The sequence below is a fragment of the Anguilla anguilla genome, chromosome 7 (assembly GCF_013347855.1).
Source record: "Anguilla anguilla isolate fAngAng1 chromosome 7, fAngAng1.pri, whole genome shotgun sequence".
Classification (NCBI taxonomy): Eukaryota; Metazoa; Chordata; class Actinopteri; order Anguilliformes; family Anguillidae; genus Anguilla; species Anguilla anguilla.
The window spans coordinates 25,904,878-25,919,322 of record NC_049207.1 but is presented as its reverse complement, the minus strand read 5'-3'; the positions used below and the strand labels follow the sequence as shown (position 1 = coordinate 25,919,322).

General features: G+C 46.9%; 1 protein-coding gene across 3 annotated transcripts in view; it reads right to left on the bottom strand.

Annotated features, from left to right (window-relative positions):
* focad (focadhesin) overlaps positions 1-14,445 on the bottom strand; it is a 75,557-nt gene that overhangs the window by 56,644 nt on the left and 4,468 nt on the right. For 2 of the 3 annotated variants that reach the window (XM_035424772.1, XM_035424771.1), the window contains exons 2-5: positions 9,026-9,107; positions 8,168-8,242; positions 7,184-7,338; positions 3,982-4,086 (exon numbers count right to left, since the gene is read on the bottom strand). In XM_035424772.1, the coding sequence (XP_035280663.1) occupies positions 3,982-4,086; positions 7,184-7,338; positions 8,168-8,242; positions 9,026-9,082 (392 nt within the window). In that variant the 5' untranslated portion in view covers positions 9,083-9,107. Of the gene's footprint in view, positions 1-3,981; positions 4,087-7,183; positions 7,339-8,167; positions 8,243-9,025; positions 9,108-11,149; positions 11,352-14,445 lie in introns of those variants that run through there. The other variant, XM_035424773.1, reaches the window with a different exon arrangement.

Genomic DNA, 14,445 nt, shown 5'->3' with positions numbered 1-14,445 from the left:
GTCTTTCTCTCTCTCCCCTTTATCCGGCACCCCACCCCCTGCACCATGTGAATGCCCCCTCATCCATCAGACCCCCTCAGCCTCTGAAAGGTCATTACCTGTCTCTCAGATCACAACAAAGCCTGGGGGAGGGGAAGGGGGGGGGGGGGGGCAGACAGACACTGACCTCTACCACAGCTCAACTACAAGTTCAGGAAGTGGACAGGCCCATCTCCGGTGGAGGGGGGGGGGGGGGGGTCTCAGTGTGCACAGACACACACACACACGTACACAACTCTCTGACTGTGTTCGCTTGACTTGTATTTTTCTTTCTTCACAAGAAAGTTTGGGGAGTTCAGTGACCAACAGAAAAGAAGTCGCCAAACTACGTCCATGAAGGAAAAAAAAAAAGTGTTGAGTGTGTACAGGCTACAGGCCTCTCTGAGATCAGCAACATGAAACATTTAAAAACCGTAATAACCCTGAATAACCGAAAGAATAACTGTCAGAGCGTGCTTTACGGGTCTGCTGCGTTGGGCGCTTATGATTTTCAGCTGGATCTTTAAAACCGGCGCCCTTTATGGTCAATGTTATAGCCCTTTCGCCGCGGACCCGCTTCTACTGTGGGACTGCGCCACCATTACCATCTCTCAGCGCGAACATGTTTATTACAGCAATGCCTCTCGCGGTGCCACCGTTTTAATTACGTTTGCGGTTTCCCTGCATCTGTACTGTTTTTCTTCCAAGTGCACACGCACTCTCTCTCCAGACGAGAGCGTCCGCTACATACAAAACGTAAATGCAACGATACCGAACCTTTTTAAATCAGGATTCGTAGAAAAAAAATAATACTTTTTTTCAATATTCCAGATGTGTAAATGGGAGCGAAAAAAGAAGAAAGAAAAAGGAAAAAAGCGAGTCAGGCTGAAAGGCACCCGAATCATAATGCACGTTACGTATTCATTCATATTTGATGAATGTCCCTGGCGTGACACCGGGCAGGTTTCACATTAATCAAATCAAAGTGAATGCGCGCTACCCTCAGAGCCCCAGTGGAGAGGACAGACACGGAATGGAGGACCTCATTCGAGCACCGCCAGTCAGAGGAACCCAACCGCATCCGCCTCCCCCTGATTTCAGACCCATCAGACCCCGCCCACCCCAATCCCCCCCCCAACGCCCCCCTCCAACCCCCCAAAAAAAATGCAGTGGCCCAAAGGTGACACGTGGCAACAGCAATAAGGTCACCCATTCTGTGGCACTACCGCATTGCCTTACTGATGGTACTGCTGACGGTTTCCACGGACAGAGCTGCTCTGGATAAGAGCGAAGTTCCAATGATGTAAAAATCAGTTTTCTCCTCTTCACCCACTTCAGACCCGTTCTCTCTGAAGTTCTGTCTTCGTTCCACTCATTCGGCTTCATTTCACAGATGAGTATACGCTTTATATCAGCACATTTGCTGAATGGATAAGGACTTGGGCGTTGAGCTGTTGAGCGTTTCGACATCGGAGTGGAGCCTGAGATCAGGGGCTGCTCGCGGTGCGGGCTGCTCGCGGTGAACAGCCGCTCGCGGTGAACAGCCGCTCGCGCGGGCCGCTAAAACGGCTAACCGCCGGAGAAGATCGCGCAGGGGCTGGCGGATGCCGCGGTAACGGGCGTTGCCGGGACACCCCGTCCGTTACGCCCAGGAACGGGCCCGCCCAGGCCTGGCGTCCACAGAGGCCCTGGCACCGACCGCACGCCGCACCCACCCCACCCTGCCCCGCACCCACCCCACCCTGCCGGCCCATTGCCCGTAACCGCGGGAGACGGGTCGTTGGTTTTTTTTAAAACGGTCTGCGTTGCGACCGTTTTAGGAGACTGCAGCAGAAGGGCGACGACACAGTCCTGGAGAGGGGGCGGGAGGGAGGGAGGGGTGAGAAATTAATACGTTTATGGCCCCCCGCCCACCGCCCACCCACCCCTTCTACCCCCGTGACAAGGACAGGTCTTGTCTCTAGCACTCTAGCAGCTGGGCGTGGCTCCGAACCTTATTCTCATTCTATTCTTATACTGGGCATACACCCCCACCCCCCTCCTTACAAAACGGTATCCAAGAGGCAAGTTCCACCCCAAATTGGCAAGACAAGGCTGGGGGGGGGGGGGGGGGGGGGGGGGGGGGGGGGGGGAGCCAATTTAACCTCTTGTTCACCTTCACCCCTGGGGGGGGGGGGGGGGGGGGGGGTCTCTAAACCTGAGGTCTGTCTGATTACATTCAAGCGCCCGGCTCCGGCCTCTTCTCAGCTCTGACAAACGCTCGCTTGTTTGTCCGGGCCGTCAGGGGAGCGATTAAGGTCCGAGGACGGCGGAAGGGAACAGGCCCTTCGCCCAAACACGCCCCCCCCCCCCCCCTGACCCCCCGATGCCCCAGCGCGTGCTGCAGTCATTCAGCGGGAAAGGGGGGGGGGGGCAGCTTCCAGTCACCCGGAATCAAGCCATCCCTCAAACGCATCCTCCCCTCGCCGCGAAATGAAATCAAAGCCAGGGTCTTTATCGCCCATCAGCGCTGACGGATATCTGAGAATTAGCCAAATAAGTCGTTTATCACCATTAACGAGACGGCCGGCCCGCCCCCTCCTCTCCCCTCTCCCCTCTCCCCTCCCCTCCCCTCTCGCCAGGCACAGGGGAGCAGTCGCGTGGAGGGGTCATTTCCAGAGGATAACTCACTTAGCCCCGCTCCTTCCCCCCTCCGGAGGGACCGTACGAAATGACCCGGAGCCTCAGAGCTGCACTGGAGCTGAACAACAGAGTCTGTGACAGACAGACACGAGGAACGGTTTAACACTAAACTGACTTACTACAGTTTGCCTTTACATTTGTGTGTGTGTGTGTGTGTGTGTGTGTGTGTGTGTGTGTGTATGTGTGTGTGTGTATGTATGTGTGTATGTGTGTGTGTGTGTGTGTGTGTGTGTGTGTGTGTGTGCTTGTTCCGTTCCTTTTAACAACCAAGGAATGATTGTTTTATTTAGCTTTTCTGTTTTTTGGATGAGTCCTCATATTTCCACCCCCCAAAGTACCAAAAGAAATGTAGACACACCACATATTGGGCTGTATTCTGAGCACTGACAAAATGTGTCTATAGTACTCACTTGAGTAAAGACAGGCAAAGTACTGGTGTGTATTCACCGGCTTCAGCAAGGGCAGGTAAATGACAGGTGTACAGCTGTGTTCTCACCTGACAGAATAAGGGCAAGTACTGTATAGGCCAGGTGTACAGCAGTCCACTCAGCTGATACAGCAAGAACAAGTAAAGGACAGGTGTACATGTGTGTACTCACCTGATGGAATAAGGACAGGTGTACAGGTGTGCACTGTGTGCAGGTGTGTACTGACCTGATAGAATAAGGGCAGGTGTACAGGTGTGTACTCACCTGATAGAATAAGGACAGGTAATGCCAGGTGTACAGGTGTGTACTCACCTGATAGAATATGGACAGGTAATGCCAGGTGTACAGGTGTGTACTGACCTGATAGAATATGGACAGGTAATGCCAGGTGTACAGGTGTGTACTCACCTGATAGAATAAGGACAGGTAATGCCAGGTGTACAGGTGTGTACTCACCTGATAGAATAAGGACAGGTAAAGGACAGGTGTACAGGTGTGTACTTACCTGACAGAATAAGAACAGGTGTACAGGGGTGTACTTACCTGACAGAATAAGAACAGGTGTACAGGTGTGTACTGACCTGACAGAATAAGAACAGGTGTACAGGTGTGTACTGACCTGATAGAGTAAGCACAGGTAATGCCAGGTGTACAGGTGTGTACTCACCTGATAGAATAAGGGCAGGTAAAGGCCAGGTGTACAGGTGTGTACTGTATACAGGTGTGTACTCACCTGATAGAATAAGGGCAGGTAAAGGACAGGTGTACAGGTGTGTACTGTATACAGGTGTGTACTCACCTGATAGAATAAGGACAGGTAACAGGTGTGTATTGTATACAGGTGTGTACTCACCTGATAGAATAAGGGCAGGTAAAGGCAGCCCCTCGGTCTCTCTGTTCTCGGCTGACCTGGATCATCAGCAGCTTCCCCATCACTTTAATCAGCCCCTGCACGTTCCTGCCAAAGAGACGCAGACCGCAGCATGAACTCACAGTGACATCACGCACACACGCGCAGGCACGGGATACGCAGACGCAGCTGAACACGCGGATGCTACGTTCAGTAAGGGGAAATCAGCAGAGGCCCCCGTGCTGCTGGGACAGCAGACTGATAAGGCAGGCGTGGAGAGCGTGGAGAGCAGCCTGCAGTACACAGACGTACACGCTCGCGCACGTACACACACACAAGCACGCACGTACACACACACGCACACACCAGCACATACCCGCACACACGCATGCACACACGCATGCACACACGCACAGTCAACCAGCCAGCGTCCGCTTCTCCGACTGTCTCCTGCGTTTCTGTCCGACCACCCCACCAAGGTACTATATAAGAACCAGAGACAGCTTCTGCTTAGCGCCCTCCACGGATTCCTATGAAAGCTGTTCATTGGTGCATGAAGACATTTCGCTGCCATGTTTGACTATGGGCTTTTGGCACTGGGCACCTAGGGATGGACGGAAATGAAAGAATCTTACATCTTCTGCGGGGCACAGAAAAAACCCTGGAGAGTAATTAGTTCGGTGTGAAGACATTTTATAGTTTTCATAGTTTTGAATGGACTTCAGTGGGCAAATTTCCTTTTTTTTTTTTTTTGCACCGGAGGCTTACTAAACTGCCTCTGGTAACCACAGGAGATAGCCAGCTTCAGGTGGAATGTCGATCACTGGACCCCTGGCCTGCCCCACACCTCAATCCCAACCTTCACGCTTCACGGATTCCTCGCAAATGCTACAGCCGTTCTGGAGGACTGAGGAGAGCATCTGCGGGTTTTTCGGTTTGACGAGAGCGGAAGGGGCCGCCGCAGCGTCGGAGGCCTCCCCGCGCTCTCGGAACAAACATTACAGACGGTGATTTAGAGCAGAGGGCTCCACCGTCGGCCATTTTGGCTGAAACGTCCGCACACGCTTTTTCAGATTTGTTTTATCGCTCACCTTTTTCCTCTCCTCTCCCCAGCCAAAACGCGGAAAGCACGCGCTCTCTCTCCCCGGTCCCGGCGTGATTTAAAAACGGCCCGCGCCGCGCTTTAGCCGCTAACGCTAACCTACGGGGAGGCCCGCGCCAACCCGCCGAAAAAAACACAGAATCGCCGCTTTCTTCCAGGTCGCCTCTGACTTCGGAGGCACCTGACCTTGAGCGCGCGGAGGAGCATTCGTTAGGGCGAGGGGCGCCGGATACGAAATTCATCGCCGCCGTCGGAAAGGCCGCGCGCCGAGCAGATGTTCCCAAATGCGCCTTCTCCGCTTTTTACGACCGCTCCGCTGTAAATCACCCAGTGAAATAGAGGCAGGTGTACCGAACTCACCCGCAAGTCACAAATGCCCCCCCCCCCTCCACCCAGCCCCCAAAATTAATGAAGTCGGCGCGTCTTGGTAATTAACCCGCGGCCCCCGGGGCCGCCGCTGGACTTTCCGCCTCCTGGAGGGCTGCGGTTGGGTGGAAATATGGAGCAGGTTATTGGGAAGGACATCGTGCCTCTGACAGGAAGCTGATAATGGGCTGGGTGACTTTCAGAGCCCTTTCCTGCTGGCACAACATTACATCAGCAGGAATCTATAGCTGGGAGTCAGCAGCACGTCCCCGCCCCCTTACTATAACCGACAGTCCCACAGTCCAATCAAAAAAAGAGAGAGCCACGGTTGCCGTGGTGACATCTGACAGTCCCATCCACCAATTTAAAAAAAAAGTGAGAACCATCGCCACCCTGGCGATACACATACATAGATATACAAATGTCAAAGTGGATTATTACTAGCTTATTATAAACTGCACACTTGAAACAAAGTAATCATAACTTTTTGGATAAAAGCCTAAATTTCAAAGCCTGCAAACGACATGCTTCGCCGTTGATCCTGTGGGTTTGCATCGCAGTTGCAATAAGGCCTAATCCCTTAGCTCCCAGTGTTCGGTTGGCAAATAGCCACTAATACAGTTTACACGTCTTTATTCATTTCTTGGTGAAAGCAGTACCTTTCAAGAAGAAATGCATTGTGCAAGTTTTTTCTTCTTTCAAGGTTGGTTGAACAAAAGGTTAGTTTGACTCTAAAAATAGCACAATCAGTTGAGCAGGTAGGGAAAGCTACAGCAGACATGTTACATACACAGTGAGACAGATTCAGGGAGGAAAACACACCTCACCAACAGATAAATAACAATCATAATCATAATACTGTACTTTTATTATTATTTAAGAGCCTTTCATAAAAGCTGATCAAACAACTTTCCAGATAAGAAAAATGTGGGTAAAGGTGGATAAAAGTGGGCTTACACTTTTGAAACAACCAAATTACTGCCCCAAACTGATTAATATTGAAATTTTTGTGTGCATGTAACCTTGGTGAATCAGGCAAAGGTGTGTCATCAATCAGGTAAAAGTGTGCTATCAGACAGATAAAGGTGTGTTAACTTATCAATCAGGTAAAGATGGGCTATCAGATAGGTAAAGGTGAGTCATCAATCAGGTAAAGATGGGCTATCAGACAGGTAAAGGTGTGTTATCAATCAGGTAAAGGTGTGCTATCAGTCAGGTAAAGGTGTGTTATCAATCAGGAAAAGGTGTGCTATCAGTCAGGTAAAGGTGTGTTATCAATCAGGTAAAGATGGGCTATCAGACAGGTAAAGGTGAGTCATCAATCAGGTAAAGATGGGCTATCAGACAGGTAAAGGTGTGTTATCAATCAGGTAAAGGTGTGCTATCAGTCAGATAAAGGTGTGTTATCAATCAGGTAAAGGTGTGCTATCAATCAGGTAAAGGTGTGCTATCAGTCAGGTAAAGATGGGCTATCAGTCAGGTAAAGGTGTGTTATCAATCAGGTAAAGGTGTGTTATCAATCAAGTACAGGCGGTTACTGCTTATTGTGAGACAGCGAGGTAACTTTGGAATAAGCTGCAATATTACAGGGATGTAAAGAGAGAGACACTAAATGCATAAATATGGGTGACTGGATAATGGGACCATACTGCTGGAGTAAAGGGTGTTTCTAGGGGAGGAGTAGACAGTGGCCATTGGAGTGAGGGGGGAGGGACAGTGGACGGAAACGCTCAGTACCTGGCTGAAGGTACGAGGTTGAGCACGCCGTTGATGGCGTAGTGCAGGTCGGCATGGCCCTGTTCCACCAGCAGCACCAGGGCGTCGCAGCAGGCCGACCTGACCAGAGCGCTGTCACTGCAACACTGCTCCCACAGGGCGTCCAGCGCCACGCTCTGAAACACACACACACACACACAACAGAGCTAGGGCTGGGTGTCGAGTACCAAATTGGGTACCAGATTCCCAAGAACCGTGAATTTTGTTAAGAAATGTGCATTTTGAATCCTGAAAATGTATTCTCTATGCCATTCGCGATGAGTGAAATGCAAAGAATTTTCATTGCCAGGAGCTGCTGCGCTTCCATCCATGTCGCTGGTTATGTAATACGTAGGCATCAACGCACCAGTAGTAGGGAAAACAATCCTTTGCGCTCTACGGTCTATGGTTGTGCTCCATATAGTTGGCAGTCAGTGGATTATCAAGATTAGAAAAATGCAGAAATGTTGTTGTACAGATACAAATAACAAAGCCAAGACCCCAATTTAATTGACTAATAATAATAATAATAATAATAACGAAGCGCAAAAGATTGTTTTCTCCAATCGTGAGCGTGGCCTTCATTGTGTGACACGTTACGCATTTTACTTTATAACAAAATGACAATTTACTTTTTATGGCAGCCCAAATCAGCTGAAAGTAAAGGTGGTTTTGCATACAACACATTTTGGTTTCTTTTTGTACTCAAACAATATGACAATAATCAAAACCAGAATTCAATAAGAACCAGATTTAACAGGCAGAATCGGAATGGTAGGGAGTATCGATTAAATCTAAATGATATCCAACCCTAACCAGAGCGTCACTAACACTGCTTCCATAGAGCATCCAGTGCCACACCCCAAGTTAGCTACACTAACTTCTTAGCTATACACACCTCATCTTAAATGATATATTTAGCACCCCCTTGCTGATCTTAAATCAGAGATAGGTAGCACCACCCACCTGATTGCAGGACTGAACAATCTTTTCACTCTGGCCTTTCTCCTTCAGCACACTGGTGACCAGGCTCCTCACCGCCTGTGGAAGCGAACAGAGTCTGCTGTCATTCCCACAGATCTCTAAAAGGCCTGCAGCAGCTACATGCACACGTATAGTAATGCCTTACTGTATACATACACACGCATGCTAATGTCATACTGTACATATACACACGCATGCTAATGCATTACTGTACATATACACACGCATGCTAATGTCATACTGTTTACATACACACGCTAATGCATTACTGTACATATACACACGCACGCTAATGTCATACTGTATACATACACACACATGCTAATGTCATACCGTACATATACACACACATGCTAATGCACTACTGTACATATACACACACACGCTAATGACTTACGGTACATATACACACACACGCTAATGCATTACTGCACATATACACACGCACGCTAATGCATTACTGCACATATACACACACACGCTAATGCATTACTGCACATATACACACGCACGCTAATGCATTACTGCACATATACACACGCACGCTAATGCATTACTGCACATATACACACGCACGCTAATGCATTACTGCACATATACACACGCACGCTAATGCATTACTGCACATATACACACGCACGCTAATGCATTACTGCACATATACACACGCACGCTAATGCATTACTGCACATATACACACGCACGCTAATGCATTACTGTCCATATACACACGAATGCTAATGTCACACTGTACATATACATGTGCACACTAATGTCATACTGTACGCACACTCGCACACGCACACACGCATGCACGCTCGCACGCACACACAAAATCACCTGCGCCTGAACCAGAGGGCTGGGGAATTCTAATCTTTTCTTCAGGCTGTCAGACATCTCCGCTGCTCAGGCAGGAGGTGGGCTGGGGAGGGGCGGAGAGGAGGGGAGGGAGGCGAGGAGAAATCAGAGACAGACGGATGAGCTCGCCGCGCGCGTCAGCCGACTCTTATTATCGTGATTCTGATGTCCCGTTGTACTCCGGCGTAATGAGGCCGCCGCCCGAGCAGCAGCAGCCCACCGCCATCCCGGAGACGCCGGGCGGGACGATTCCTAGCGCTCGTTTATGTGCCGAAAGATTTTCCCCTCTCCGCATCCCCTCGAAGAAATCGCAGTCATCTTCTTCTGGCTGCTTCCCACACACATTCCGTGAACGTTTCACAAACTGAGAGCGAGGTATGACATTTCAAGCGGAAAAAAATAATAAAAATACATTGTGTGGTATTGACTGCAACAATTACAAAAAAATAGTAAAAAATAGCGTCCGATACAGTAGGAGAGTATAACGAAAGCAGCGATATGCTGTAACAATGGAAATTCCACAATGTATTGAAATAAAATTCACTATATAAGAAAATTATGACAACTGATTAGTGCAATATAGCAAATGACATACACTTATATTGCTGTGAAATATATAGGCCTATATAGAACTGTGCAAGTCAGAGACCAACCTTTCGTTTATTTTAATTTCCAGTCAAATCAGCCATTCAGTGCAAATTATTTTTTCCCAGTGTCACACAATAATGCAGGAAACACTTATTTAACAGAAAATTACAGGAACGTCTCCACCACTACACATAGCCTAATATCAGATCGATCAGTATTTCTCCACTCTTACTTTTGCGCACTCAACTACCACAATAGGTCTTCCATCCTTTCAATCAACAAACAAGTTACAGCTCAGCCCTCCCAACAAAAGCTGTTCCCAAATGTGTCAATATGGTATGTAAGAACCATTTGCCTTCAAAAGTGACTACAAACAAACAAAAAACAACTACCCAAACACACCTTAACTGCCTTGCAGATTTCTTCGTCATGTAGGCTACATCTAAAATGGCTAAAGGAAATATTTCTGATGAGATTAAATACCAGATAAATCAACTGCATAAGGAAGGTTAGGGAAAGGGAAGTCAAAGGAAAATAAGAAATACAGAAGTTTCCTAAACTGGAGTCACAGAGACAATGGGGCTACCAATAACCATGGGAGTCCTATCCCTATCACAAAGACAGAACTTAAAGATTTTTGAGAGATAGGAAAAAAATCAAGCTCCACTCTTACTCCAGATCTGAAGAAATCCACAGACATTTCTTCAACTGTGAGAAGACAGCTCAATGCTATGGGTCTGAAACGATGTGTAGCTATCAAAAAGCTACTACTGAAAAAAGGAAATAAACAAAAGAGGAAAAAATTGCACTAGTTCACTGAAACTGAGATGCAGTAAGTAAGGTTTTAAGGACCGATGAGTCAAAATTAGAGATTTTCGCAAGTAAGGGAAGGCAGTATGTAGCCTACACCACCGAAGCAATGAAAGACTCACAGAACCATGTCTACAACCATCAGTCAAGCATGCTGGAGGACAATTGCAAGTTTGTGGTTGTAAATCAGCATTTGGAATCGGTACTTTGGTTTTGATTCAATGCATCGTGAATGTTGATAAATATAAACTGTTACGAGCTACAAATCTTCACCTGGCCAGCCACCTACCTGCCTAACTACAAGATAAAAGCTAGACCTATGATAAAAGCTAGACTCTATGGCTTAAGATTTGTTACCTAACCAAGTGTATGTTGTGTGGTATAAAGATGTGTGCATAACCAAAGCAAAAGAAACAAAAATGTGGCATATCTACCAAGGCAGCCCCCCCCCTTACTGGCTGAGAGGAAGATGTGCATGTACGGCTGTAACAGCACTGCCTCCAGACCTCTTGGCTGGCACAGGTATGCCCTTGTTTCTCCTTTCACTTTAGTGGAGAACGCACGTAGACCAATAAGCAAAACAAAAAAACAATCACAATGTTCGTAAGGGCGAGGCAGCACACCAATGGACAAGTGGGCTGGCAATGGAGTCCGGCCAGCCGCAGTCTGAAAAAAAACCCAACAATTTTCAAATGCGAGGGTAGCTACCTGTCCAAAACGCAGTCAGGCACGCAAAGCCATCCGTAGGTCTCTAATTCACAACACTTAGGCTATTCTTTCAGAATTGCACAGTCCATACGAATGACGACCATCGTTTCCTCAAACCCGTCCGTTCGGTTCTTCAAATTTTGCTGCCAAATTCGGTTGTCCCCACCCCTTCCTGTCAGATAGTCTATTAACTTTCTGGTGAAGGGAGGGACTGCCCTGCTGCGAGTTGTCAATAACGCAGTGTGGGCCAGATCAAAGAAACAAAACATAAACACAATGTGTGTGTTTGAAGTGAACAGGTGACCCGATCCCAACAAAACAAATCTCAACGCATCATGACATACTCTCTGGGCAACGTTTGACGGGGAGAAAATTCTACAGCAAAATAATGACTCCAAGCACACCGCTAAGAAGAGCAAACTGCTGGTCTTCTCAGAAAAATGGAAGGGCCATGCCAGAGTCCAGTCCTCAACATCACTGAATGCATTCAAGAGAAGTCAACTTCTAAGACTGAACTTTCGAGGTGTTCACAAGATGCATGAAAAAATATCCTCGTAGAATTCTTTGAAAAACTCAAGCCTTCCAAAAAGAATGTAAGCTGTAATAAAGGCAAAGGGTGGTCACACTAAGAACTTATACATATATAGGCTACATATATGTATATGTGTATGCAGCATTATTTTCAGACACTGAAAAATATATAACTTGCACTTAATGGCTGTTGTCACTGGAAAGTAAGTAAAAGAAAGGTTGGTTTCTGACTTTTGCACAGTACTGTATATAGCCTATAGTGAGCTCCAGAATGTTTGGGACAAAGACATTCGATCTTGATTTGGCTCTGTGCTCCATAATTCTTTATTTGCAATCAACCAATTCATATGAGGTTAAAGTGCAAATAATCCGCTTTAATTAAATGACATTTCTGTAAATTTGGTTTCACCATGTAGAAATAGGAGTACTTTTTATATAGTCCCACTATTTCATAATGTTTGGGACAAATGGCTTCATGTGTGATTGTGATTAGTCCAGTGTGTTCAATTGACCCATTATCACCAGTATAAGACAGCATTCAGTAACACGGCCATATGAGTATTATGGTTTGGGCATGTATGGCTGCCACGGAAACTGACTCACTTGTCTTCATTGATGACGCAACTGCTAGGAGCAGCAGAAAAATGAATTCTGAAGTCTACAGAAGCAGCTTATCTGCTCAAGCTGGATGGTGCTTCTTCCTACAGAAAGACAGTGATCCCAAACATACTGCTAAAGCAACAAAAGACTTTTTCAAAGCCAAAAATCATTCACTCGATCTGAATCCAATTTAACATGTGATTCATGTATTGAAGAGAAAACTCAAGACAACTAGCCCCCGAAACAAGCAGGAGCTGAAGATGGCTGCAGGCCTGTCAGAGCATTACCAGAGAAGATACCCAGCACATGGCGATGTAGGCTATATTCACAGACTTGAAGCAGTCATTATGTGCAAGAGATACGTGACAACGTACTAAGCATGACTACTTTCATTTACATAACATTAATATGTCCAAAACAAAAAAAGTGTATTAAAAATGTGCTTAAATTATAGCTAATAATCTGCACTTTAACCAAATTTTAAATTGTGAATTGTAGGAGTCATTTATAAAAAAGTATGTCTGTATCCCAAACATTTTGGAGCTCATATATACACTGTATAGTATGCCTTCCAAAAAGTCTATACATTCACAATATGTGTATCACAGATTCCATAAGGAATTATAGATTATAGAGAAAGCAAATACCAGTTGTTGAGCCATTTGGGGGTATCCAAAAAATGTCATAAACAGAAAGGCCTAACCCTTCTCAAAAGAGGTTGCAAGTATAGAACCGAATTCCAATATAATGTGCTTTTTTCGTCAAGTATTTAGTATTTTTTTCTTTCCTGCTTTCTTTGGAGGTGGGGGGTTTTAAATAAATGATGCATGGATGACAGACAGAAAGACTCAGCTATACATCCATAACCCTTTCAGGGACCTGACATGTCATAACTCTCTTCGCTCTTCAAACAGCTATGACCCAGTGGAACCACACATAGCCAAGTAGTGCACTATATCAGACAACTTATTCAGAAAAAACGACACTGTTTGAGCTTCAAAAGCAGAAGAGCAAGCTGTTCTCCCGTTCCTGGCCAATCAAATGCACGTCGCCGACGGCAACCACCATAGACAGAACAGAAGTAAAACCATGTCAGGCTTGCATTTCGGACTTATCTCCCCCTCACACACAGTGGGTTTGGTTCTGGGTGGTGGTGGTGGTGGTGGTGGTGGTGGGGGGGGGGGGGGTGGGGTTCATGTTGCTTATTGCTCAGAACTGTGACCACCCCTGACAGTCAAGTGCCAGCCCCAGTCCACAGTCCGTCTCATGGCTAATACATCAACACTGCAAACAAGTAGGCCTACCACTGCCTTGATTCCTTGACAGTATAAAACCAAAGTATTCAGGAATCACAGTAATGATTCTCCATGCGTCAAGCCAGTAAAAACCTCGTGTTGCGAAAAAAAACAGAAAATTCAAAAAGAGCAGAAAAAAACTACTACTCCCCCCCCCATTTATACACTTCATTAGTCACCAGGTTATGAGCCATCTACAGCATACAGAGCCGAGAGAGACCTTTCAATAAGTGTTAAAAAAGGAGGCATAAATGTATTGCTACATTACACAAAGCAATAGTCCAGATCCGTGTGTCAGACCTTATTCCTCTTTGCGGCTCTTCAAAGGAGTGTACACAACTCGTGACTCATAAGAGCAAAAGGCTAGGAGTCAGTTACACCACAGGAGCCTCAGTTACCTGTGCATGGCCAGGAGCCAGGAACATGACCGGCTCCAAATACCGTCACCTCTCCCTGACGCCACAGAGAATCCCACCCGGGGGGGGGGGGCGGGGGCGACTTCTCATCACAGGCCTGTTTGCTGCTAAAATACAAACCTTTGGGGGACCCATGACAGGGTGAAAGTTGAACCCCCCCCCCCCCCCCCCCCCCATTCCACATCCCACCAACCCCCCCCTCCCCTCCCCTCCCCCTCCCCCGCATTCCTAAATACTAAACAAGATATTTGAGTTAATGACCTTGGCAAACAATTTAGCATATATTACATCTGTTATTCAGGAGATGTCAATCCAACCCATTCTTTTATTTATTAAAAATGCTTCTCAGGTGTTCCATTCTGGAATGACAATGTGCATAAGACCAGGCCTGACAGCTGCCATGAGCCAGCTGCTGTCAGGGTAGATTAGCCTAATATGCTGGATCACTCTGAGC